Raw genomic sequence first — 26400 nt, forward strand, 5'->3', positions numbered from 1 at the left:
CAGATTTATTCGCTAATCGGATTTATCAGGTTCTCGACTTACTCAATGATCTAGTTGCAGTTCATTTAAAGGTAAGATTATCAGTGAAGAACAACTTTCATTTTGATCATTTCCTCACACAAAACTATCAGATGGCTTTAGAAGACTTGAAATGTAACCTATAGCACAAGAGTCGTGAGGACAACTTTTATGATGTTTTTATAATGCTATCATGTACTTTTTGAAGCTCGAGAGTGAGAGAGTCAGAAACAACAAAGTCATTTTGTTTGACATTGACATTATTGATTTTTTTCTGTCCATTGTTTTACCTCACTTATATAAGACAATCAACAATCTACATGCCAAAGCTTGACAAATATGAAAGAACAAACTGCTATTTAGAGTCAAACTCAGCTTTTAAACATTTAGCCTCAAAGCAGCAAGAACAAAAATACATTTGTATTCATTCAGAATATTGCAAAGTTCTCCACTTGAGGTCCATCATTTTGCCTTTGTCCTCCTCTTGTTCTCTAACTGACATTAAACTGGACTACTACTAGAGAAACAGAAAAGTAGCACCTGGCCACAGAGGGTGGATTCTCACTGCAGTCTGACAGCCTCATCAAAATGCAGCTCAAAATTGCCTCAGCAAACCCAGCCAGCATGCAAATATCCATTCCCACAACACCACGCTCTTCCATCCCTGCACTGTCACAGCGTGGAGAAATCACTCATTTCTAATCACTAAACACAGTTGTAGCGTGCATGCAAATGAGTGTTACACTCTCACACAAAGTGCAAGTTGTAATGTTTTCCCTGTATGGTTTGAACATTTTCTATGATATTAAAACGTAGGAATGTCAAAAACAATAAAAGTACATCGGCTATCAGAGCTGTTCCAAACAGATTGGTAATGGCTGTGAGGAGAAGGAGGAGGGGTTGGGAAAAGGTTAGATCCCTAAAGGCACTTACTTGGATGCCACTAAGAGAAGCAACACCCATGTAGAGGAAGACTCCATACAAGACCGGCATAGGAATGAACTATAAACAGAAAACAAATACATACACTTCAGCTGCCAAGGCAACAGCAGTTACATTTAAAGTCAACATGAAGGCAAAACGAAATCTTAATAAACATGAACTCATTTTCTCAGTCTATTCAGTATAACGCCCACTTTCCACCATCCAATCAATTTACTGATGAATAAAACCTCTGTAAGATGATTGCATCTGACCAGTTGAAGATGACTTTCAGGCTGCTATGCCGTGTTCCCTTTAACTGTTTTAGAAATTCAGTTTAGAAAATACATAAATACATTGTGCACAAGTTGTGGTTTAGTAAGATTTAAAAAAAAAAAAAAAAAGAGAGAAAAGAAAATGAAATGAAAGGAAAATAAATGTATACTTTTATTCAGCAAGGATGCATTAAACTGACAAACAAACAGTAAAGACATTTATAATGTTACAAAAGATTTATTTTTAGTAAATGCTTTTCTTTTAACTTTCTTTTTAGAAGCATCCTGGATAAAAATGTATCATCATTTCCACATAAATATTGTTTATAACTGTGATGATAATAATAATAATAGCTTCTTATGTACCTAATCAGTATAATATAATGATTTCTGCTGGATCACGAGACTTGAGTTGCAGACTGGAGTAATGTATTGTATTAAATATATTCAGTTATTTCAATTTTGTAATAATAGTTCACTATATTACTGTTTTTGTATTTTCAATCAAATAAATGCAGACTTGTTGAGCATAACTGACTGCTTCCAAAAACATCAAAAAATCCTGACCCCAGATTTTTGAACAGTAGTGTACATAACACTGGTTTGTTCTTTCCCCATTCGAAATAGTACAGCTAAAGTAGAGCTGATCATACAGACATGGAACATTTTTCATGATAATAATTGCTAATCTACCCTAAATAATAGGTCAGAGTCAGTATTAATTATCTCTATCATTTTAACAAGCTCACCTGCAGGATGGGGGCCAAGAAGATAGACACTCCTGTCAGCACAAAGACCAGGATTCCTGTCAGCCTTTGTTCTCTGTAATTGGAAGATAAGCAGTAAGAGAGAGAGAGAGAGAAAAGAGACAATAGAATCTTTCTGTGAGTGGAGAACTCAGATATGTACTGAACAGCATATGTATTTGTATAATTTGTGTTGAGCTATGCTGCAACAAAGTAGCAACTTATTACATGTATTACTTTGGCAGCCTTTTTAGTGTTGTTTCCATTTTTGACTTAATGTACATTTTTAAACATAGCATTTGTCATAACATGATAGCAAGTGATCACACCAAACACAGTTCTCAAATGCATTTATTTAAGCATTTCAGCTGTATCCAGATGATTTAAGCCGTTTATAGCTACATTTTGAGGTCTGGCATCTGTTCCATGTAGATTAATTAGCATTTGGAGGTGGTCCGCCTCTTCGTGCAAACTAGATTTTATGACAATCAAGTTTGTAATAAGTCTTAATAGCCCACTCTCAATAAACGTTTTATAGTTTATGGCTGTTATTAAAGGAAATAATTAACATGGTAAGCTGAAAATCTGTACAGAGTCAATCAGAAACACCATCAGTGTGAGACCACAACACACCAGCTATGGTTGCTAAACAAGTTGTATATGTCTGTCTCACCTCACACCCAGAAACTGCGGCTGTTCTCCTGGAGCACTAGACTCGCTCTCCATCTTCAGTGAGTCAATGTGAGCGATGGAAATGACAGTGGCCGCCACGTACCACGGCAGGCCCATAAAAGAGCAGGCTACCATCAGAAAGCCCACCCACAATAGATCCAGGTGATACCCACAACCTTTCTGTAACGAACAGAGCGAGAATGTGAGGAACTCAATGGCAATGAAAAGAACAGGGGTGATGAAAGATCTGCTCATTGCACCGGTACCTTTAGCTTATTTTCCTTGCGGTTGACAATGACAGCACTGATCTGCTGATCCATGAAGATGAGGATGGTGACGAGAAGTGCAGGGACGGAGCTTGCCAGGTAAACCCACCACGGATTCTTTCCGAATGGCATCACAAACCAACCCCGGTCAGCGCGTGTGGGCTACGTGATTTGAAAAGGAAATACCCAATAAAACAATGAGAAAAACTAAAGAAGAGCCTTTATTGAAAAGTCACAAAAAAAAATCAAGATCAGTTTTATTCTCCAGCACATGTGAGCTGAACTTCATTTACTCTCACCTTGAACTCTGTGGGCACAATGAGTTTGGGAGTTTCCAAACCTATTAGCATGTCCAGCCCCACAAATGTCATGATGGACATGAAGATGGAGAAGTCACTAATCAACTTCCTAAGCTAGATAGAAAGAAAAATAAAATAAAATAAATAAATATATGTATATATATACACATAGTTGCACCTGCAGAAATAGATCACAAAGCTACATAAAATATATTGAGCTGCAAACTAGCCACCTATTATTATTATTTATTATTCAATTATTATTATTATTATTATTATTATTATTGCATTCAGATTCTCATGGACTGAGCTGCATTTTTTTTATTTGATTGAAAATAGAGTAAAACATTTTGAAACATTATTACAATTTAAAATAAAATAAAAAATAATGTTTTCTCATTTTAATATATTTTAAAATGTAATTTATTCCTGTGATGGCAAAAGCTGAATTTTCAGCAGCCATTACTGCAGTCTTCAGCATAACACGATCTTTCAGAAATTATTCTAATATGCTGATTTGGTGCTCAAGAAATGTTTCTTATTATTATCATTGTTGAAAACAGTTCTGCAGCTTAATATTTTCAATGAAAAAAAAAGTTGCCTTGGTGAGCATAAGAGACTAAAAATAATAATAATAATCATTCCAAACTTTTAACTGGTAATGTACTTTTAAAAAGATTTCAGCTTTTTCTCCTTTTTTCTAAAAAAAATATGTATCATATATATTAAAAAAGTGCATAGCATAAATACATGGTTTAAATAAACAGTTTAAAGTATTGTGCGTCACAAGCATGATTAAAACCACATGACCTTGTTTACCTTTCATGAGTCTCCAGGTATAAAGCACTAACACTATCAAAGATCCTATTGATCTTACTAAATCCCATCAGCTATTAGGATCATGCAGAATTAAAGAACAGAGACAACTTTTATCTTAAACAAGATATAGTCAGTCAGATTTTGCCATAGCAGAGAAAAATTGAAGGAGGAAAGGACATGTCCAGGATACTAACAAGGTCGAAGTGAATGACAGAAAAGTGCAAGTGTGAAAATCTGTTTTTGCAGGAGTTTGGTGAGAAAGAGGACAAAGAAACTTCACTGGTCTTACCTTTGTGGGAAAATAGCGACTGAATTTGAACTTCTTCAGAGTTACAGTCATAGTGTAGGTCCCGAAGAACAAAATGAAGGACATGAGAGCAAGATCTGGAACATACTTGCAGGATTTTCCTACCAGTGAGCCTCCATACTTCACACACTCCTTCTTACTCAGCTGAGTCCAGTCCAGAGCTGTTATATTCAACTGAGAAGATGGGACAAACACAGAGAAAAAGGTAGAAATCAGGGACAGGAGGGAGGATTGTAGACAGGGCAAAGGATTGAAGGGTTGTGTGGTGGGTAAATAGAAAAAAAAGAGAGAAAAAGAGAATAAAACAGGACAGGGCCAAAAACATACAGCAGACCTAGATCAGTAAGAAACGATCCATTTGTAATACATTAACTGGATTTATGTTGGATTGATATTTCGTTCATAATGACATAATACAAAAAAAGTATCAAAGTATCATCGTGGGATATTAAATCAATGATAGTTAGTGCAAATACAGTGGATTCGAAAGCTGTAATCTAATCTGAGCTCATGCTAACACAGATGTGAGTGAGGTGAAGACATGAGGCACTTACACCAAAGAGAGCAGAGGAATTATCTGGCACTGGGACTACAACATCGAAGATCATTGGTGCCACTGAACAAACAGAGAGAGGGAGAATCAGAGAGGAAAATGAGCAGAACAAATTGAAATCTCAATAATACTTTGTTAGAAGGATTTATCCAGGATCAAAGCCAGCTTTGGCCATTGTAAATGACTGCAGGCGTAGCTCCACTGAAATGTTAATCTGGTGTTTGAAACAATCCAGCACGCCTAAACCACTTTCAAAAGACTGCATTGCTAGTTTACATTCATTGCTGCAAGCCATATGATAAACACAAACTCATAAAAAAAACATGCTATTTGTCCAATTTAAACTCGTGCTTATGAAAAAGTACTCACATCAATCAGAGGCCACGTTTGGCGTTTGCAGCAAAAACAAACATAACACAAATAAGTTACAATAATCACATGCACTCAGCCAGCTCTTTTCAAACACCCAAAGGAAATTTGTTTAATCAAGAAATTACTATTGGGCATGTTAATTAATGCATACTAACAGTGCAGTGACTCCAAAGTGAAATTTATTCTGTAACACTGTACAATAAGGTTTGATTCATTAACATAAGTTAATGGTTAAAGTTTAATGAAATAACAACGAATCATACTTCTACAGCATATTCATCCAGATTAATGTTCAAGATTTTTTAAAGTCACCTTTCATGCTCACAAAGGCTGCATTTATTCGATCAAAATACGTGAAAATATTCCAATTTAAAATAACTAAAATCATTTTAAAATGCAATTATTTCCTGTAATGGCAAAGCTGAATTTTCAGCTTTGGGGTGGACTAAATCACTGGAGAAGTTCAGTATATGTCACCAGAGAGAAGTCACCGACTTCTATGTCACCAATATTTCACCGAAAAACTGAGTTATGATATTTTGATTAAAATGTAAAATAAATAAATGCACAAAAACAAATAAAACATATACATAGCTTTATTCATGTCGACTTTAAAGACAGTTATCAATCTTAAATGCTCTAAGTAAAAACAAATAAGAAAAATGATTTGAAGCTAAAACAACCTCAACAAAATGAAAGAATAGAATTGAAAATAAAAAAATAATTAAAAAGCGAAACAAATTTGATTAACATCAGTTAACCATAAGTATTAATAACATAAATATTACAGACAAATATGAGCTAACATTGAACAGTAGCATATTTGATGAATACTAGATTAATAAATGTAATAGAAAAATGGTAGGTCACTGCTAGTTCATGATACAATGCATTAACTAATGTAAACTAATGGCACCTTATTGTAAAGTGTTACCATTTATTCTTAGTGCACAAATCCTGACACACTAAATTAATGCAAATTTGTTCTACATCTAATTCACTGCCCAATTACTTCTCCACCATTTCAAAACTGACGTGCTCTATGCCAAGAATGGACTTACTCGTGTCTGGTGCCAAACACTCGCACTTGTAGGCCGTAACGTAGTCTGGTTTGAAGTCTATGTTGATGGGATAGTATTTGAAAGTTCCCACCATCTTCTTGATGGCATCAGAGATGAAGATGAAGGAGATGAGGCTAGAGAAGCCTTCCTCGGTGAAACGCGTCATGTACTTTATGATGTAGCTGGCATCCGTTGCGACCAGGAAAAGGCACTGCACGCAGGAGTGTATTCCGATCCACAGTCGAAGCTCCATGTAATCAATCCCATTATTTCTGAAGAAAAAAAAAGTTTAAAGAAACAATAAAGAGAGATAAATACAAGAGCAGTGAACACTAGTAGAGAGCAAGAGAGAAGTCACTTATTTGGATCAGTGAAGAGAGATGATTTATGAGTGTCTTTTAAGGGTTTGATGAAAGTGAGCAATCGAGACTGTATTGTCCACAATAATAGACTGTGAAATAATGATGGATTGGTGCAGAGGACTCTCTCACTTGCTGAATTCATAAAGCAGTTTCTCAAAGATGAGGATGGGGCCCGTTGAGCTGAGAATAATGAGCGGTTGACCGCTAAACAAGCAGAATACCGTTCCTGCTAGAGCGGTGCCCAAAAAGCTCTCCATCACACCCTGACAGAGAGTTACACAGGGACAGAGACATGGAAACAAGGTGAAAAAGAGAGGGACAAAAAGAAGACAGCTATAGATGAAGCTGGGTCACAAGTGTGCTCATAAAATCTCTAGAAAAGAAGATGACATGCAAATTTAAACAAACTGTCATGTTCTTTGTCAAGTAGAAAACTGTGAGGTGTACCTGGTAATTGTCTGTGGCATCCCCTAGAAGGCCCCCAAAGGTGATTGCATTGGTAATGCAGCCCAGGTAAATGAAGAGCACTGCAGAGATGGACTGAATGTGGAAGCCTTCATAAAAGTCGCTCAGGTACCAGGGGAGCTTCCTCTTGATGTCAAGGAAAAGGCCGCCACAGAACCTGTCCCGTAAACATAGACGTTTAATCCATTATTCAACAGAGACCTGTCCTCTTTAGCTTGTGTTAGACAGACAGAAGTGAGCTCTATCTTGATTATTCGCACCGAGTACTGGCACCCATTTTCTATCTCTAAGTCCTCACAAGCCCTCGAGCGAAAGTGCCAAAAAGCACATTACATTTTCCTTTTTTGATATATTGATCAAGATATGAACTCTCCTGAACCTCAGAGCTCTGAGGCATCTTTCAATTATTTGCAAAGACAGATAAGGCAAGATCACTTTAAGCTCCTGAAACTCAAGCTATAACCAAAAATGTACAGCCGAAGTGTTTTAGAGACTCTGCAAGGTTGAAGTACTAGACCTTCAGGTCCTGAAGATCAGCATGATGAATGCTCAGTCAGCAGGGCTGTAATCATTCAGAACTTAATTGCAGATGTCATTTACATTTCAATAAACAATGGAGGTTGCAAACAGGATACAGAATTGAAATTGAAATGAATTCAAATGAAAATAATTCATTTTTATCTAGAACCGTTAAATTTACAGAGAACAGTTTGAATGTTTTCTTGTAAAAATATTGTTTGAAAATTTTTAAGAAATGTTTAAAGTCCGCATGGAATCAAAATTGACACTGTTTTCTTTGTTAGCGCACATTGCTAGTCTTGTGGTTAACAATCAATCCGTGCAAGTTAATCCACTGAAAAAAAAAATGGTTTTCCATTGTAATCTTTAATTAAAATCTGAAAATTAGCTTCCCCTCTGGAATGGCGTTCCTTCTCTGATGACGTCAGTTTGACCATTTTGTTAAAATATACAGTGGGTATAGAAAAGAATCACCCCCCTTTAAAATAATCACATTTTGTTGCTTTGCAGCCTGAAATGAAAACGGACACAGTTTTTGTTTTATCCAACTGTATTTACTCAGTGCAACTTATAACATCCAAGTGAAAGATATAACACCAACATGTCAGAAAAAAAATTATAAAATACAAAAACAGAATCACTGAGTTGGAAAAAGGATTACCCCCCCTCATAAATATATTACTTGTAAACTCAATCAGGTGTTGCTAATCACCTTCTCCAAATTAGATGAAAGTGCCAGGAGGAAACTGGCCAGAGAGGCTACCAAGAGGCCTACAGTAACTCTGAAGCAAATATTGCAAAGCCTTTATGTGCAAAGTTAGTAGAGACATATCCCAACAGACTAAAGGCTGTAATTAAAGCAAAATGTGGTTCAACAAAATACTGACACAAGGGGGTGATCCTTTTTTTCAACTAAGTGATTCTGGTTTTTATTTTATTTTTCTGACATGTGGGTGTTATATCCTTCACTTGGTGTTGTATCTTTCAAGTTGCACTGAGTTAATGCAGCTGGATAAATGCCTGGTTTGTATGCCTTATGGATAGAAGAAAAATAATACATAACTTTAGGTGGATGGATAGATGGATGGATGGATGAAACAATGGACCCACCTCCCTGTATATGCCAGCTCTTCGCCAAGCTCATGTGGAACAGGCATCTCTTCATCCTCGCTAACAGGCCCTCCGCCGCCTGCTGTCCCATTCATCTGACCCAGCTCATTGAGGGAAAACACAGACTTCCTTCTCCGAGAAAACAAAGAGGAATGTTAGGATGGGAAACTTATGGGCCAACCAAAGCTGCAGAAGAATGAGTTTTACCTTTGGTCTGCTGAGGGAATTTTTTTGGGGGGTTCTATGCGAATTTTGGGGTCCCATTCTCCAGGTGGAAGCACAATCACCTCGTCCAGAAACTCATCAATGCCAGCAATCAGATCCTCTCGGTCCCTGGCTTTATATGCTACATCACTGAAGAGCTATGGATAAAACAGAGGAACTCAGTCTTGGATCTTTTTAAATGTATGAGTTTATCTTTTTTTACCCAGGATTATTTGGAAGAATCCCACATTAAGAATGATAAGAACTTACTGTAGACTGTATTAAAAATATTAATTGCATAACAAACAAACAAAACAATCAAACTTACATCATCCACCATGAGCGTGGCAATGGCACGTCCAATCTCATTGTAAGATTTGGCTTTGCCAGGAGGACCAAGTAGCACAAACAAGAATCTGTTCATTAAGACAAAACATATTCAAAACTTAATTTTAGTTCATTAAACTTTTTCCATAATCTTTCTGCAGACATGTTGTGAGTTTTTAATGTGCAAATCTGTTACCTGGTGGGCACTGGGACTTCCGTCAGACCTCCAAGAGTGGTGGCCTGAGACAGCCGAACGAAGGCAACAAAGGGTTTTTCCAAGAAGTCCACTTCTCCAACCAGAACATTTGATGCCTCTGCATCTCTGGGGATTTTTTTCATAAACTTGTTCTTCAGCTGAAATAAAAGTGAAACCCCCCCGATTTAATAGGTACAGTAGGATCCTTATGTTGTCTTTTACCATTCTGTTCCATCACAGAACCCTCATGTTGGCATTTAACCCTTCTGCTCCTTCATAGGATCCTTATGTTGTCAATGAACCCCTATGCTCCATTGCAGAACCCTTAGGTTGCAATTTAATCCTTCTGTTCCATCAAAAGACTTTTATGATGTAATTTAACAGAACCCTTATATTGTCATTTAAACCATCAGTTCCATCACAGGACACTTATGTTGTCATCTGACCCTTTCATTCCATCTAACACTTCTGTTCTTTCATTGAACACTTATGTTGTCATTTGACCCTTTTGTCCCATCATCTGATGGTTAAGTTGTCATTTAACCCTTTAGTTCCATCATATAATCGTTATGTTGTCATTTAACCCATATGTTGTCATTTAACCCTTCTGTTCCATCACAGGACTTTTATGTTGTTATTTGACCCTTTCTGTTCCACCACAGGACCCTTATATTGTCATTTAACACTTCTGTTCTTTCATTGAACACTTATGTTGTCATTTGACCCTTTTGTCCCATCATCTGATGGTTAAGTTGTCATTTAACCCTTTAGTTCCATCATATAATCGTTATGTTGTCATTTAACCCATATGTTGTCATTTAACCCTTCTGTTCCATCACAGGACTTTTATGTTGTTATTTGACCCTTTCTGTTCCACCACAGGACCCTTATATTGTCATTTAACACTTCTGTTCAATCACAGGGCCATTATGTTATATAACCCTTCTGTTTCATCATAGGACCATTATGTTGTCATTTCAATGTGTGCTGCTTTTTATCATTGAAAGGTTCTATACAAATACAATGTATATCTTGTGCTCTTTATATGTGCCAATAATCTGGAACTGCACACTTCAACACAAAAGTTGATTTACTGCTATTTACCGTCTGTGAAACTTTTCACACACATTGTCATTTAGCATTATTGACACACATTAATTTTCCTAATTAATGCTGTTAAAAGCGCTATATAAATAAAGGTGACTTGACTTGACACACATTTACTTGTACTATTTTAAACTCTATTACTAAAATGTCTGCAGCCTTTATCACTTTGAAGACAGAACAATTCCATCTGAAGCCCTTGAGTAAAGTGCAGTCTGGATTTATATTAATCTCTCTGCTTTCCTCTTTTTTTTTCTCTGACAAATCTTAATTCAAGCATATGTCCACTGGCGTTACAACGTTCATGTAGAAGGATTCTATCTCAACTTCACATTGTGTGTCAGGGATGCGTAAGAATGGAGTTCAGAAATGCTACGCTGATTTATCTGGCAGACAAAGCTCAATGTGTTTCTATGTTGGCCTATTCTAAAAACCAAAATATCTAACTTCTTTGGATAACAGATGGAATTCCTCCATACAATGCTTTACATTTTCCCATCTCTATAAACAACACAAAATGGTTTTGGAAGTCCTACAAAAGTTATACTGACAGCCTTTTGAGGGAAAGTCTAGATATAAATGTTCAGTTATTTTTTCAATGATTTAAACTATCATTCAAAACTTTTGGTTTTTAATGAAAGATGTCTCGTATGAAGTCTTCTTTGAAAGAAGTCTCTTATGCTTACCAAGGCTGAATAATTTTTAAGAATACGGTAAAATAGTAATAATGTCATATAATATTACAATTTTAAAAAATAGTTTTATATTTTAATATATAATTTAAAATGTAATTTATTTCTGTGATAGCAGAGCTGAACTCCATCTTTAGAGTCATGCGATACTTCAGAAAACATTGTAATATGCTAATTACTTGGTGCTCAAGAAAAAAAAACTTATTATTGTCAATGTGATATGTGTTTAGGGTTCTCTGATAAATAGAAATTTTTTCTTTTTCTATTTTTCTATCAAATAGAAAAAGAACAGCATTTATTTGGAATTGAAATCTTTTAGAAATCTTTGTCACTTATGATCAATTGAATGCATCCTTGCTTAATGAAAATTTGAATTTCTTGTTAACAAATCTTACTAACCTCAAACTTTTCAGCTGTAGTCTACATGTTTTAATCAAGTGTTTTAGCATTGTATTGAAATATGCTTATATAGAGATGTGTACAGTATTATACTAGTCTACTCATTCTGTTTTTATAAATTTCAAGTTCAGTTTCAGTACGCCAAAGAGACTGTTCAGTGTTTTCTGATTGTCTGGATATAATCATGTTGCTTTTGTCCATCTAATGGAAGCTTTTTGTTCAGGCAAACAAAACTAACAATTTAAAAGTAAAAATAATGAAAACTTCACTGTTATAATATATCTTCATGAAAAAAAGCAGGACAGTAAGAAATGAGTGTCATGACTGGTGGCTATAACCTTATACATTGTGTGTCCATGGACAAAATTTGTGACACCATTTTCCAGAGGGATCAGACCTCAGATTCCGGGTATCTCTCTGCATGTGAGAGCTTAGCACGAGGACCACACAGTCAGATGGCCCATTTCCCCAATGGCAGATCAATACCAACCCAGACACCAGGCCATGGCAAAGCATAGCACATCAGATCAGCAGAGCCACACACAATCACAGCGACCTCCTCATAACAACAAACTATCAAATACATCAATACAATTATGTTAAAGGGGTCATATGATGCGATTTAAAATTTTCCAATTTGTTACAAGCTCTTGGTGCATAAAGAAGATCTGTAAAGTTGCAAAGACTAAAGTCTCAAATCCAAAGAGATATTCTTTATAAAAGTTAAGAGTCAACCACGGCCTCCTATAACGCCTCGTTTAAACATGCCCCCACATGTCTACTGTCACACCCCTGTGGACTGTTGATTGTGGGTTCTCCCTCCATGTCCCTATTTGGTTGTTCCTGTTCTCATTATTAGTTAATCACCTCATTGTACTCACCTGTCTGCCCCTCCTGCCTGTTTCCACACACCGTGACCGTGACATCTACGTCACGATGTGGGAAGATTTGCATAACGCCGCTGGTCTGCCTATTTCCAGCTCCATTGGCGTTGAGTCTGGAGGATCCCTCGACTCCGCCTTCAGCCTCCGAGGCCCAGGCTCAACCTCAGTCGCTCGCGTGCGTGTGTGTTCGTGTGTGTGTGTGTGTGTGTGTTCGTGTTCGTGTTCGTGTTTGTGTTCATGTTCTGCCGGGATGTTACCTGTTGTGGATATTAAAGTGCTTATTGGAATTCTTGTCGTCTTCGTCATTCCTGCCTGTTTCCACACACCGTGACCGTGACATCTACGTCACGATGTGGGAAGATTTGCATAACGCCGCTGGTCTGCCTATTTCCAGCTCCATTGGCGTTGAGTCTGGAGGATCCCTCGACTCCGCCTTCAGCCTCCGAGGCCCAGGCTCAACCTCAGTCCTGCGACCCAGTGGCTCCACCATGGCTCCTAGCTCCCTTGCCTCCACCATGGCCCGTCAGTCCACCAGCTCCACCGGGCTCCATCGTTCATCCGGCTCCGCCTTGGTCAGTCGTTGACCATCCGCCGCCTTGGGACTCCACTCATCTGGCGCCGCCTCGACCCTCCGTCCCTCAGGCTCTGTCAGGCTCCTCCTTCCCTCCAGCTCCACCTCAGTCCTCTGTTGCTCCGGCTCCACCGTGGCCTTCCGGATCCCCGGATCCGCCTCGGACGCCGGCGCCATCTGCTCCGCCTTGGCCCTCCGGATCCTCGGCATCTCCCTGGCTCATCGGCTCTCCGCCTCAGGCTCCTCCCCCCCTGCTCCGCCGCCATCGGTTGACCCATTGGAGTTGTCAGCCCTTCCTCCACCATGGCTCCTCCCTCCGTCTGCTCCACCGTGGGCCGCTATCATGGCTGTGGCCTGGGTTCCATCTGGTTCCTCCTCCTGCTCCGGTTCCCTCCTGTCGTCTCCCTGGCTCCTCCCTCCATCGTCACCTCCCTGGACTCTGTTAGTCATCCTCCTCCTGGGAGTCCGTCCTCCACCGTAGCCTCCACCTGTCATGTCTGCCTGCCAGCCCTTTGCCTTCCCCTGTCACCATCCCACATACACTCCTTTGTCCTCCTCCTAAGTCCCCCTCCGCCCCTCCCTCTGTCTCCACTGTGCGAGGACGCGCCTTCCGGGAGGGGGGCGATCTGTCACACCCCTGTGGACTGTTGATTACCGTGGACGAAGCGGAGTTCAGCCCAGGGTCGTCACATGTGGTTGCCGCAAGCCCGCCGGCCGCTCCTTCGTCGAATCCGCCGGCCACGCTGTTCTCAAGCACGCCGGCCATTCCTCACTCTAGGCCGCCGGTCGCTGCTCACTCTAGCCCGCCGTGTGTGACGCTGTGTGTTTCGTTGTGAAAGCGAAACTACTTGCTTTGGTCTTCCAAAAGAGGACACGACTAGAAATCAGTGGTTAAGTTGTATTTACAACACTGTTCCAGAACAGTTTAACCCAAATATTCAGATGTGTGCAGCGCATTTAATGGAGGACTGTTTCCTGATGCTGGGAGAGTAGACTACAATGCCGGCTGTTCTGACTCACAGACTGTAAGTACTTTTTCATATTTAAAGGATTTGCCACTGATGATTCAAACACGTGTTTTGAGCAGTGTAGAGTAGAGCTTGTTGTTTGTCATTTCTCCGATCACAAATGCAGACGTGGTTTTATGTTTATGCGGCGCGATGCAATGTGTAAAAAGACAGTATAAGTCATTATAATCCGTAATTATGTCCCCACTGGATGCAACAAATGCCTCGTTTATAATGGGTTTTAATGTTTTTGTCTCGTTGCTCCGGCCGGAAAGGGCATCACAGTATGGTAAGGGTCGTAACATTTCTGTCACATGCTTGAGGTATTCGGCCAATCACAACGCACTGGATAGCTGGCCAATCACAGCACACCTTACTTTTCAGACCGATGAGCTTTGTAAAAATCGACACGTTTCAGAAAGGCGGGGCATAGAGGAGAAACAATGTACAGTATGTGGAAAATAATGTGTTTTTTGAACCTTAAACCGCATAAACATTTCATTTCACCAAATACACAAAATAATGTTCTTTTTAGCAACATCACATGACCCCTTTAATGGCACAAATTATACTATGTAAAATGTTTATTTATTAAAAGGAATGGCAAGGTTTTCTCATTTTGGTGACTTTCAGTTGATTCTTTTGTAACCTCAAAAACAGTGTTCTTGGAGTTAAAGTAGCTAAGAATATATCTTTTAAATTTTTATTAAGAAAAAAATTGATTTCAATCATGCATCAAATTCCAATATAATGATGCTGAAGAAAGCAAAAGAGACTTCGATTTCTAGAATCTGTCTTGCTTGAATTTTGTTTTGAAAGTGAAGGAAAATTGGTAACGGCAGATACAAATAGCTTCAAAGCAAACACAAAAGATCCGTGCAGCTGCTATTGTGAACTATACAAAGTCTGTTGTGCCTGGAAAGATTGTGGTTTTCTACATTTGTATAGATAAAGACACTCTGTGATCCCATGTGACTCACCTGGTCTGTGCTTGGTGTGTCTGCAATGTCATTCATACTTCTGCTCTGAGCGTGGCCTGCAGACACACAGGCACAAATATACACAGGAATCTCATTACAAATATTGAATCAAAATGCTAAATATTCATTAAGCCTTATTCCATCAGCTAGCTATTTGACAACTAATCTGACATCACTCACTAACTAATTAAAAACTCTTGGCAGGCAGCTTTAATCGAAAAGCTTTATATGAAATTGCAAATTAAAAACACACGTCACATTATCCTAAGCAGAATGGACTTTTGGTTTTAACCAAACTAACAGATCACTGACTCTAGATGAGTAGAATAATTAAAAATGGAGACAAGAATCACAGGATGAAAAGGGGGCACATAGACTCACGTAGTCGGCCATAGTTGGCTGCTTGTTTGCTTCGAAGATCTTCTGTAGAGCAGTTAAAATTTGCTCCAGCAACGGGGGATCGGGCTGGGCTCCGAGCTTTGAGACACAAGCAACATTACAACTTTTTAAATGAACTATTAAGCAGACAATGTTCTTCTAATAAGTTGATGCCAATGAACTGCGAAAAAAGGACAGCAATGAAATAACCCCTGGAAAGAAGTAAAATGGGATTGGGGACTGTTCATCAGAAAGTCACTTGAAGCCCTTATCATCTTATTCAGCAATGTTCAGGTCAAATTTAACAAAGGCCATGTCAGTCTTTTACAAACAGCAAAAGTGGATGGTGATCAATGGCTGTCAAGCTCCAAAAAGGGCAAAACATTACAGAAACATTGTTTTCTTAAGCTATACAGCTCTGTGGGATAAATCTAAAGTCATATTTACTGAAAATCGTCTAACGTCCTTCATACCTAAATTTCAGTCAATTCCTTTTTGTCCTTTTCTGAGCTTGATATTCACTTTGTGTGGAAAAGAGCAGCCTGAATGTTCTGCTGATCAACTCATTTTGTTTTTGCAAGAGTTTGAACAACAAAAGTGTGAGCAGATAATGGATGAACTGCCATTTTAAGAAAACAAGCAATTAGGCTGCATCGTACCTGAAGATGCACACAAGGCATCTACAAATTGACAAGAGAATGCTGCAATTCCACTGCAGTGCTATGGTTTAGTTATTCTTAATTTCTTCATTCATTTTTCAACCTATTCTGCAGAATACAGTATGTGTAGGGATGGATGAAGAGATGAAGATTGAACACTCACTGACTCCAGAGCCAGACTTGCCCAGATCTGCAAGAGAGCGATGGATGGGCTTCTTTGTCTGGTGTCTGTGCTTTCTCAACAGGACAAAGCTGATTTTATCTCTCAGCTCAGGACCAATCAACCCTTCCTCTATCTGACGTTCGATGATGTCATCTACAGGAGACAAAAGTTAAAGTGGTTAGCTTTGAAAGTACACTGGTATGGTAACAAAACTTTACAATGCATGACAAAAGCAATGAAAAATAAACTTTTTTTTTAGCTACACTTCAGTATGCAAGATGATATCTGTTGTACAAAGGTGTTGATGGTTCAGAAAACATCAGTAGCCCCCGTTAGATGACAAGCACCGAGAATAAAGAGCTCGGTTGCTGACCGATTATCTGTGGTAGTGAATATCCCTCCAGGTCCAGCAGCACGGTGCCTGTCTGTAGGCATGTCCGCAGTTCAAACAGGCTGTGCAGGGAGAGCGTAGAAACGTGGGGTTTGCTCCATCTCTCACCACCTTCCTCAACCTTTTCCTCAAACTTCACCCACCTGCAGATATGCACAGTAACACACACACAAAGTTGAAGTCAAGCAGAGAAAAAAGGAACAGTACGTTTCTGATGTTGTTCTGGTCCAGATGCTGTGTTTATTTTAAGGTGAATTGTGAAATGTCTGTCTCACTAAAGCAGAAGTGCCCAAACCTTAGTATGAAGGGCCATAAATCAAACTTGATATGAGTCTGATTTTTGGTCATGGGCTGAAAATATATGTTGCCTTATATCCAACCATATTACATTTAAAAATTACATGTTTTTATATGAAATTCACTTATATTCTCTACAATTCAATGCAAATGTGTAAATTCTGTAACATTTAACATAAAGTAGAAATTATATATATGAAATATGCTTCAATGGCATGTTTTTATGCCCTCTTGCTATGACATGATGGGCTAAATCAATTTTGGGGGCAAAAAGCACCATTTATAAATGTTAAAAATTTACATTTACATTTAGTCATTTTGCAGAGGCTTTTAACTGACTTACAATTGGGGAATACATACAGCGATTCTTCTTAATAAAGTGGCAAACAGACACAGGAAGTGCTTGTAATACTACGTTTTAGGCATTATTCAAATAAGTACAAGCTAGAAAGGGAAGGAATAAATGAAAAGAAAGACAAAGTTTTTAAAAAAAAAATTATTTAGGATGAAGTCAAGTAGCATCGAAAGAGATGAGTTTTCAGCTGCAAAATTACAAATATCAAATTACAAATATCTGTGCATTCGGATGAAATAAACATAAATATGATATTCTTTGCTGTTTTATTCATTTGGTACAGCTCAGTACATATGCAAGAACTAATTAGTGTTATTTTAGTATTATTTATGTAGTATTATTAATATTTTAAAATTATCGGTTTTTATTTTTTATTTTTCATTGTAAGTTTAGTTTAATTTTTAGCAATTTGTTTGTGTCATTTTTATTTTATTTGTATTACTATTTATTACTTTTTAGGTTTAAGTTATGTGTAATTCGGTTTTAGTTTTAACTCTTCAACTGTATTTCAGTTAGCTGCAACATTTTAAATTTTCATTTAGTTGAAGTTTTTTATCTAATATTTATATTTTATTATATTTCAGCCTTATTTCAATTAACACAAATGTTTTTAACAGTTTAAGATTTCATTTTAGTTAACAATAATATCCCTGCATGGAAGCTTTATGGCTACAGAGCTACGCAATGTTTTGAAAGTGCCATGCAGACCCATATGATCATTGTACAATTTCTGCTGTGTATTTAGCTGACATAGGAGTATTTTAATATTACAAAATTACAAACTTTTCATTACAATGATTTTGAATTTGCAATAGGTATAAGACTATTGATGCCATTTGTGTTGCCTTTGTGTGTATGTTTTTATACCTAGCTGATTCTTTCCACTCCAGCTCATCGCCCTCGTGTTGCAGTGTGTCCATCTCAGTGAAGAGAGTGGGTGTGGGCATGGTGTCCTCATCATCCCCCAAAATGTAGCGCAGCCGCTCTGCTGCTGGGGACACTGTGAGATGAACAGGAAGAGAAGTGATTGAAAACTTGCCTGTTTGGGTTTCGCTCAGTCAGATAGTAGAATGAGATGGCCCTCATAAATAAAAAGTGCACTGCATGCAGCACCACACACAGTGAAAGTATTTGCCCAAAAGTTGAGAAGAAACAACAAGGACACCCACTGTGTATGTTTGATCCGGTGTTGTGATGGCTGACTGTGCCTGGAGGAAAACCGGGGCAGTGTAAGCCATTATTCATTCATTTTGTGTGTGAGGAATAAAATTGTGAGCTGTGACTGAACCTGAACGTGAATCCACATTGTGCTTGTTTTTCTGGGCTTGTCTGAGGCGATGCCAGGGAGTATATGGCAACGTCTGGGTCTTTCTGTTCTTTATTTGTTCTCATTTCTATGCTCAGCATTTCTCAGCTCTAACACCTATTAGGTGCATCTTTATTTCCAACTACGGTTTGATCATGTCTGCCTGTTTAATCCTCCATCCAAATGGGCCACACACAGGCTTCCTGAGGACTAAAGATATGCCTCAGGAAGACACGTGGAGAATAGAAGCCCATAGATATTAATATGTGAATGAGATGCCAGCATAATAAAGAACCGACAAAGAGTGTCATCCAGTGCTGATGTGTCTGCGTGAAATTTCACAAGTGAGAGAAGGGTCCTTAAACCTCCAGTCCATTATACGTGACCCTGGACCACAAAACCAGTCATAAGGGTAAATTTTTCGAAATTGAGATATATACATCATATGAAAGCTGAATAAATAAGCTTTCCATTGATGTATGGTTTGTTAGGATAGGACAATATTTGGCCGAGATACAACTATTGAAAATCTGGAATCTGAGGGTGCAAAAAAATCTAAATATTGAGAAAATCGCCTTTAAAGTTGTAAAAAAAAAATTAATTTTTAATGTATTTACAGTAGGAAATTTACAAAATATCTTCATGGAACATGATCTTTACTTAATATCCTAATGATTTTTGGCATAAAAGAAAAATCAATAATGTTGACCCATACAATGTATTTTTGGCTATTGCTACAAATATACCCCAGCGACTTAAGACTGGTTTTGTGGTCCAGGGTCACATGTGTGAAGAGAAGCATGTTAGATTAAACACTGAGAACACAGCTGACAGAGAAACTGACAGCTTTATTAAATGGGCAAGTGGCAAAAATGCAAATTCAGCTATCATAATTCAGCAATATGAAACGTGAACATTTGATTACTAAGAAGCAGCTGACTAAATTGAAGTTAAATGCAGAACTATTAAAAAAGTTCATTAATGCATGAATCCAGCAATGATTCCAGGATTGAAATATTTATATTAAAATATTTGCTGTTACAAATGGTGGTCTGTCTATTGAAGCTGAAGTGTGATGAAGTTTAATTACTCACAGCTGAGAGTAAGAGAGAGAAAGAAGATCAATAACACTGAGTTCCATGTCAGCTGCAAAGGAGTTTATGGCCTTTATTTAGTCCATGGCATTAGTGCTGAAAAACTGGAAGGTTTTCAGTCATAGAGCTTAGACTGCTTAGTCATGATGTTCATTTGTAGGCCAACCAGGAAGGCTAATTCGCCATGAGTTCCCTTAATTTCCAATGGATTTTGTTACGGTGTTTTTTAAATAATGAATAAAAAAAATAAGGTCTATGTTCAAATTTATTTGAAAAAACATCCATGTTTTGTTTCAAGACATGAAATTACGTATCTCAATTAATCAAACGTGATTTTCTTTTAAACATAAGCTGCTAACAAGTAGCATAGACTTCCACAGTTGTCTGGTTCGACAAGAGCATAAAAAATCATATCATTGTTGCCACTTTTTAAATGTTAAAAACAAAAAAAGCACATAAAAATTCTAAAACTTAAGCTAAATTTAAAATGCAAACTGGAAATATACAAATAAAAGCTAATTCAGCTACACTCTTAAAAATAAATGTGCTTCAAAAGGTTCTTCAAGCGATGCTATAGAAGAACCATTTTTTGGTTCCACAAAGAACCATTCAGTCAAAGGTTCTTTAAAGAACCATCTCTTTCTTATCTTTTTATAATCAGAAGAAACTTCTTTTGCCACAAAGAACCTTTTGTGAAGTAGAAAGGTTCTTCAGATGTTAAAGGTTCTTTATAGAACCATTTAGACAAAAATTTTCTTCTATGGCATCGTGAAGCACCTTTATTTTTAAGAGTGTAACTAATAGTATATAAATATAAATATAATATTAAAAAATAGCACCTGTTAGCATCTAAAAAAACACAGCCACTTCAAAATTCATGTTTGAGGTATAATTGTTATTTTCTTCATAAATCAAAAACCACCTCTCTAAAAACCCATTAGAAATTCCCTAGAAAATCCATGGCTAATTTTTAAATCTCTACTGGGATTACTGATCAGCTCTATTCTGAACGTACCTAATAAATCAGAACTCATTAATAATGTTATTTAGCATGGGATGTTGTTTTGACCTGCAATATGACCCATCATTTAGCATAAAAGTAACAAATGAAAATCATTTTCTTGGAAACGTGCGCTTATTTCTCTATTCAATGCTGACTGCAAACTCTGATGCCCCGCAAGTTGTTTATTCTCAAGCATTTAGAGATGCATCACCATAATTGTTTTTCATGGTCTTCTATTCTGCAGTGACGGCTCTATCCTGCCTTTGGCACATCATGATATTGAGACTGAGGGTGCGGGTGCGGGGAATATATCCAATAAACAGAGCACAACTCTATTTATTTCACACACACAAACAAAGAAATGTATGGTAGTATTGCTCCCTATAGTCCCCTTGAATTTGCATTCTCACTTTCAGATACATTTCCTTGAGTCTATTGTCTAACAGAGCACTTGAATTGAACCATTTCCCATCTTTTGCACCTGTATGTATAGAATCCATTGTGATTCTACCTGTTTTTTTTGTTTGTTTTTTTGGATCACCAGTCTGTTGGTTCACCATATTGGCAATAAAGAAGTTTGTGGAAAGTTCTGTGTTGGTAAAGTTTTAAGTTTATATCCTGCTCAGTCACAAGACATCATCATATGATCATCATAAGTATCATCATATCATGTAATACTGGACACACTTTACAAATCACTAATATGAATGACTTTAAGCTCTTTTCGGACGGAACTGATTAAGGACTCACTGATTCTGTTGATGTCTGGTGGCAGATTGTGTTCTGGTTGATCCAGGCCTCCTGCCTCGAGATCGTACCGGTCTCTGTTATCACAGTCATAGTGTTCGTGTCTCTGATGGTCGTGTCTAAGTCCTCGTTCTACATCTGCATCATGACTCAACATGGACGAACGTCTCCTCCTGCGTTTGCGACGGTAACCGGGAGGCACTGGCACACCAATGTAGATAGACTGATGATCTGTGGAAGACGCAACACTTTTTGATAAGAAGGTTAATGACGTAAACACTCTTAAAAATAAAGGTGCTTCAAAAGGTTCTTCAAGCGATGCCATAGAAGAACCATTTTTGGTTCCACAAAGAACCATTCAGTTAAAGGTTCTTTAAAGAACCATCTCTTTATTACCTTTTTGTAATCTGAAGAACCTTCTTTCGCCCCAAAGAACCTTTTGTGAAACAGAAAGGTTCTTCAGATGTTAAAGGTTCTTTATGGAACCATTTAGACAAAAAGGTTCTTCTATGGCATCGTGAAGCACCTTTATTTTTAAGAGTGTAGTTCAATGTCTTGGATGTCATTGATTTTGAAAAGTAATTTCATGCTCCATAAAAAATGTTCTGCCCACTCAAGCAAACATGATCAAGATCAAGTGTCATGATCTATTGACACAGTAGCCCTTAATACTGACATTGTAGAATAAATAAATGGCCTATATTCATTTGCAATAAGCTTCCAGTTCTGTCAAAGTACAAATACTTGATAAAAGCACATGACTAAGCAAAATGTAAGAATACTGTTTAAGTTCACTCTTAACTGGTAATTCATCTAATTATTAGAGCAAAGCAATTGTTGGAAACACTCATTCCACACAAATATAACTGTTCAACATGGATAATGATAAGAAATGTTTCTTGAGCAGCAACACAGCATATTAGATTGATTTCTGAAGGATCTTGTGACACTGAAGACTAATTAATATTGTTTTACTCAAAAACATAAACAATCAGAGAACACTCCCAAGATTCAGTCAAAAGTACATTTCATACATTATTTTCTCCCTCAGGGAACAGTTGCTTTTGTAATTTCATGTCACAACTATAATTATCCCCCGTCTTATTTGATGTTTTATGAGATGTGAAGTGGAGGAGGAAAAACTGTCTGGTTAATTGTGAAAGTGAGAGGAAATGTGAAAAACAATTTTAGCTGCTGGCACGGTAATAATAACTTCACTAATTTGGACATAAAATGCTTTGTGTGATGTTAAATTTTTTGTCTCTTTGAGATGGCAAAATGGCAGGATGTGTGTGACACTTTATTTCCTGAATTGGGCCTGTCTAATCTTGAAAAGATAATGGAAAGAAAAGGTGAGTGGGGTAAAAAGCTTGTTTCTGGTTCAGGAGCTGCTCAGTAAATATTAGGAGCTGTTGAAGGGTAACCTTAAAACAAATATCTACAAACTTATATAAGCTATGTACTGTATATCCATAGTCTTTTCTTCCTTATTTTGACATATATATTCAAGTGAAATGACTTCTCGAACAAGAAAAAATATAGAGAGTGGGACTTGATTTTGTCAATCAGGAATTGAGTGGATCATTGTTGTTCGTTATTGCTGCAATTTCATGTGAGAAATGTATGCAAGTTATTCCACTAACCGTATGGGGACTCCAAAGTGGCAAAAACACACAAAACTACATACAGTGCATTGCTTTAATATTTAATGACCCCATTTTGTTTGTAACTTTATCTAACATTGCAAAATCTATTCATTAGAAGATATGATAATAATAATTCTTTTTTTTAAATAATAGCTTTATTTTTTTATTCATTTATTTGTTTAATATTTCACTTTACTTTTGTCTTCAGTTTTTTTACAACCTAACTATGAGTTAGGGTAAAATGTCCTAAATTAGCTCAACATGTAATTACTGTCATCCTGATCACCTGATTAACCATTCAGCTCTTGTATTTGTGTGTGTGTGTGTGTGTGTGTGTGTGTGTGTGTTTGTGGTTTCATGCCTAAGGTTACTCACCCTCCTCCTCATCATAACGGTGACGACTGTTGCCCATGTCTCGATCATGATCCATCCTGAGATGATACAAAAAAGATAATTTCATATTTATAAATATGTCAAAGAAAGAATGCAAAAAGTATGCAAACCAAATGTGTATTTCTGTAACATCTTGAAAATATAAACTTGCTATGAGTTTTGATCATGCATAACAGAAGGTCAGGGGCATGACTGGCGGCAGTGGCACACACTGGGCATTGAGCTGTTTGCTGAATCTCTGCCAACAGCAGATCAATAGTGAAATAATTACCAGAACAAATGACCGATGGAAAGATACATAATTACACGACCAGAGGAAAACTCATGCAGTCCAACTGCAAGGCCAGCGGCTTCACTATAAAGCCATTAGCAATTTTTCACTGGTTATGATTTTGATATGCACTTACCATTATTCAGCACAAATGAAACTTCTACGTTTTAGGAGCTGAATTACTGTGAAATTGAATTACAACTCTCTCAGGCTTTTACACATATTCTGGATACAATCCAATAAATGTGCAACATACTTTTTTTTGAACACTACACTGTGCAAATTGTTTATTGTTCTAAATCAGTCTCCTGTGCAATTTGAAATAAATACATTACCATTCAAAAGCTTTTGAAATTAACACATTTATATAGAAAGGATGCATTAAATTGATCAAAAGTGACAGTGAAGACATTTATAACGTTACAAAAGATTTATTGAAAATAAATGCTGTTCTTTTGAACTTTCTATTCATAATGAAAAACATGAAATCCACAAAAAAATATTAAGCAGCACATCTGTTTTCAACATTGATAATACTAAATAATGTTATGTGACCACCGAACCAGCATATTAGAATGATTTCTGAAGGATCACGTGACGCTGAAAACTGGAGTAATGGCTGCTGAATATTCAGCTTTGCCATCACAGAAATAAATGACAATGAAAAATACATTAAATAGAAAACAGTTATTTTAAATTGTAATAATATTTCACAATATTTCTGTCTTTACTGTAGTTTTGATCAAATAAATGCAGTGAAGTGACTTTAAAAATTTTTTTTTAAAAACCTAACCAACCCCAAACTTTTGAATATACTATTAAAATCAACATGATCATTTATATTGATTGAGATCCTCTAAAGTAATCAAGTTGCAGTTAATATATTATGCCCCGTAATTATATTTTTTCCCCAAATGTTCCTACTTCTCTAACACTTATTCATAGGATTGCTCTATAGTTCTAGCTCAGATCAGTAATAAACTTGCTCAGGAGAGGAATCATAAACTTGTAGATGATAATAAGGAGGCATGGTGCTGCATTTGATTAGCTCTGCTGGGTTCCAAACGGGATAATTGGTTGTCACATTGGTGTCCTTCACACCCAATGGCCAGCAGAGCAAGAGAGAAAGAACAATGGTGAAAGGAGGAGAAAGAGAAATGCTGTCGGCCATTCTAACTCACAGGCTCAATCAATGGGTCCCCATTTGTACTCAACCCACTTACAGCACTGGCCCAGTGTCCTCTCTCTCTTCCTGCATGTGTCGCTCTACTCTCTTTTTGCTAACCTCCCTACTCGCTTTCTCACGTCAGGCACTCGCACTCTTGTCTATACTGACCCACAATGACAAAAATTAATTGGTGATTTTCCTTCACACTGTTTCAGTTGCTCATTAGTTTAGGAGCAACACTCAGATTTATAGTATTGTCAGCGTTAATTCTCCATGAACATTTTACATTTCGTTGCCAGCATGGGATGAAGACATTAAAATAAACATCTAACTGAACCTTGCGGTGTCAATCAGTAATTAAAATGCTTGAAATAGGTCTTGTTCACAGGACCCCCTAAATAAGATGACAAGTGACAAGTGACAAGAAACATGAATATATTAATCATGTTAAATGAAATCTGATTCAGTAATAATAAGTGTTTTATCTTATCAAATCTGCGGATTATCTTATGCATTAAAATGAGTACAGATAAATATCATCACTCATCACTGCATGACATTTTTAATTGTTTTGCTTCTACTTCTAACTTTTATTCTACACACACTACTGTTCAAAAGTTTGGGGTTGGTAAGATTTTTTTATGTTTTTGAAAGAAGCCACCGTGGCTGCATTTATCTGATCAAAAATACAATAACTTAAAATAGACAATTTAAAATAATTGCATTTTAAAATGTAATTTATTTCCTGCAAAGATGAATTTTCAGCAGCCATTTCTCCAGTCTTCAGTGTCACATGATGCTTCTAATATCATTCTAATGTTCTGATTTGGTGCTCAAACTATCAATGTTGAAAACAGTTGTGCTGCTTTATATTTTTGTGTAAAGCGGGATACATTTTTTTAGGATTCTTTGATGAACAGAAACGTATTTGAATTAGAATATACATTTTTTGTAACATTGTGAAAAGTTTCTAAAAAACAACTGTATTTGAAACTTCCTTGAGCCACAGTAATCCATATCTGTAAAATTACATTTGAGCGGTCATTTTACCTCAAAAACACAAAACCGTAAAGACTAAAAGTGCAAACAATGATTTACACGGGCAGCAGAGACTCTCAAATAACCAAATGCAGAAAAAAAACATTTACAGCAGTGTCACATAACCCTAACACCAAATTGCATGCTGTTCAATGGATCACCCCATTATCCTTTATTAAAAAGAATTACTACACAAAGCAAGTTTTGTTTTCATACTTAAAAATACATGCTTGGTAAAAAGTCCTACCTGATCTCAGTAGCAGTGTACGGATGGAGAGGAGAAAAGCTAATCAAAAGGACTCATCAATACAGGAAATCACGGAGGAGCACAGCTCTATGGAACACAGGACAAAAACTGAACA

The 26400-nt window shown here is 37.2% G+C and overlaps 1 protein-coding gene across 2 annotated transcripts; it reads right to left on the bottom strand.

The window, feature by feature from the left end:
• Window positions 1–745: 745 nt before the first annotated feature.
• Window positions 746–26400, bottom strand: slc4a5a (solute carrier family 4 member 5a). 2 transcript variants are annotated; one of them, XM_016275024.1, is made up of 22 exons: window positions 26286–26400; window positions 23544–23599; window positions 21526–21753; window positions 18240–18372; window positions 16703–16863; window positions 16330–16482; window positions 15511–15606; window positions 15130–15185; window positions 9493–9650; window positions 9298–9385; window positions 8973–9127; window positions 8766–8894; window positions 7119–7293; window positions 6801–6934; window positions 6310–6581; window positions 4878–4912; window positions 4306–4497; window positions 3198–3311; window positions 2899–3060; window positions 2634–2812; window positions 1964–2036; window positions 746–1020 (listed from the first exon to the last, which is right to left on the bottom strand). In XM_016275024.1, the coding sequence occupies exons 2-22, from the start codon at window positions 23596–23598 to the stop codon at window positions 766–768; spliced, it is 3003 nt and encodes a 1000-aa protein (XP_016130510.1). In that variant the 5' UTR covers window position 23599; window positions 26286–26400; the 3' UTR covers window positions 746–765. The 2 variants fall into 2 exon arrangements, with proteins under 2 accessions (XP_016130510.1, XP_016130511.1); XM_016275025.1 differs by lacking the exon at window positions 4878–4912 and having other exon boundaries at window positions 4306–4484.

This window comes from Sinocyclocheilus grahami, unplaced genomic scaffold (assembly GCF_001515645.1).
Source record: "Sinocyclocheilus grahami isolate Dianchi unplaced genomic scaffold, SAMN03320097.WGS_v1.1 scaffold92.1, whole genome shotgun sequence".
Classification (NCBI taxonomy): Eukaryota; Metazoa; Chordata; class Actinopteri; order Cypriniformes; family Cyprinidae; genus Sinocyclocheilus; species Sinocyclocheilus grahami.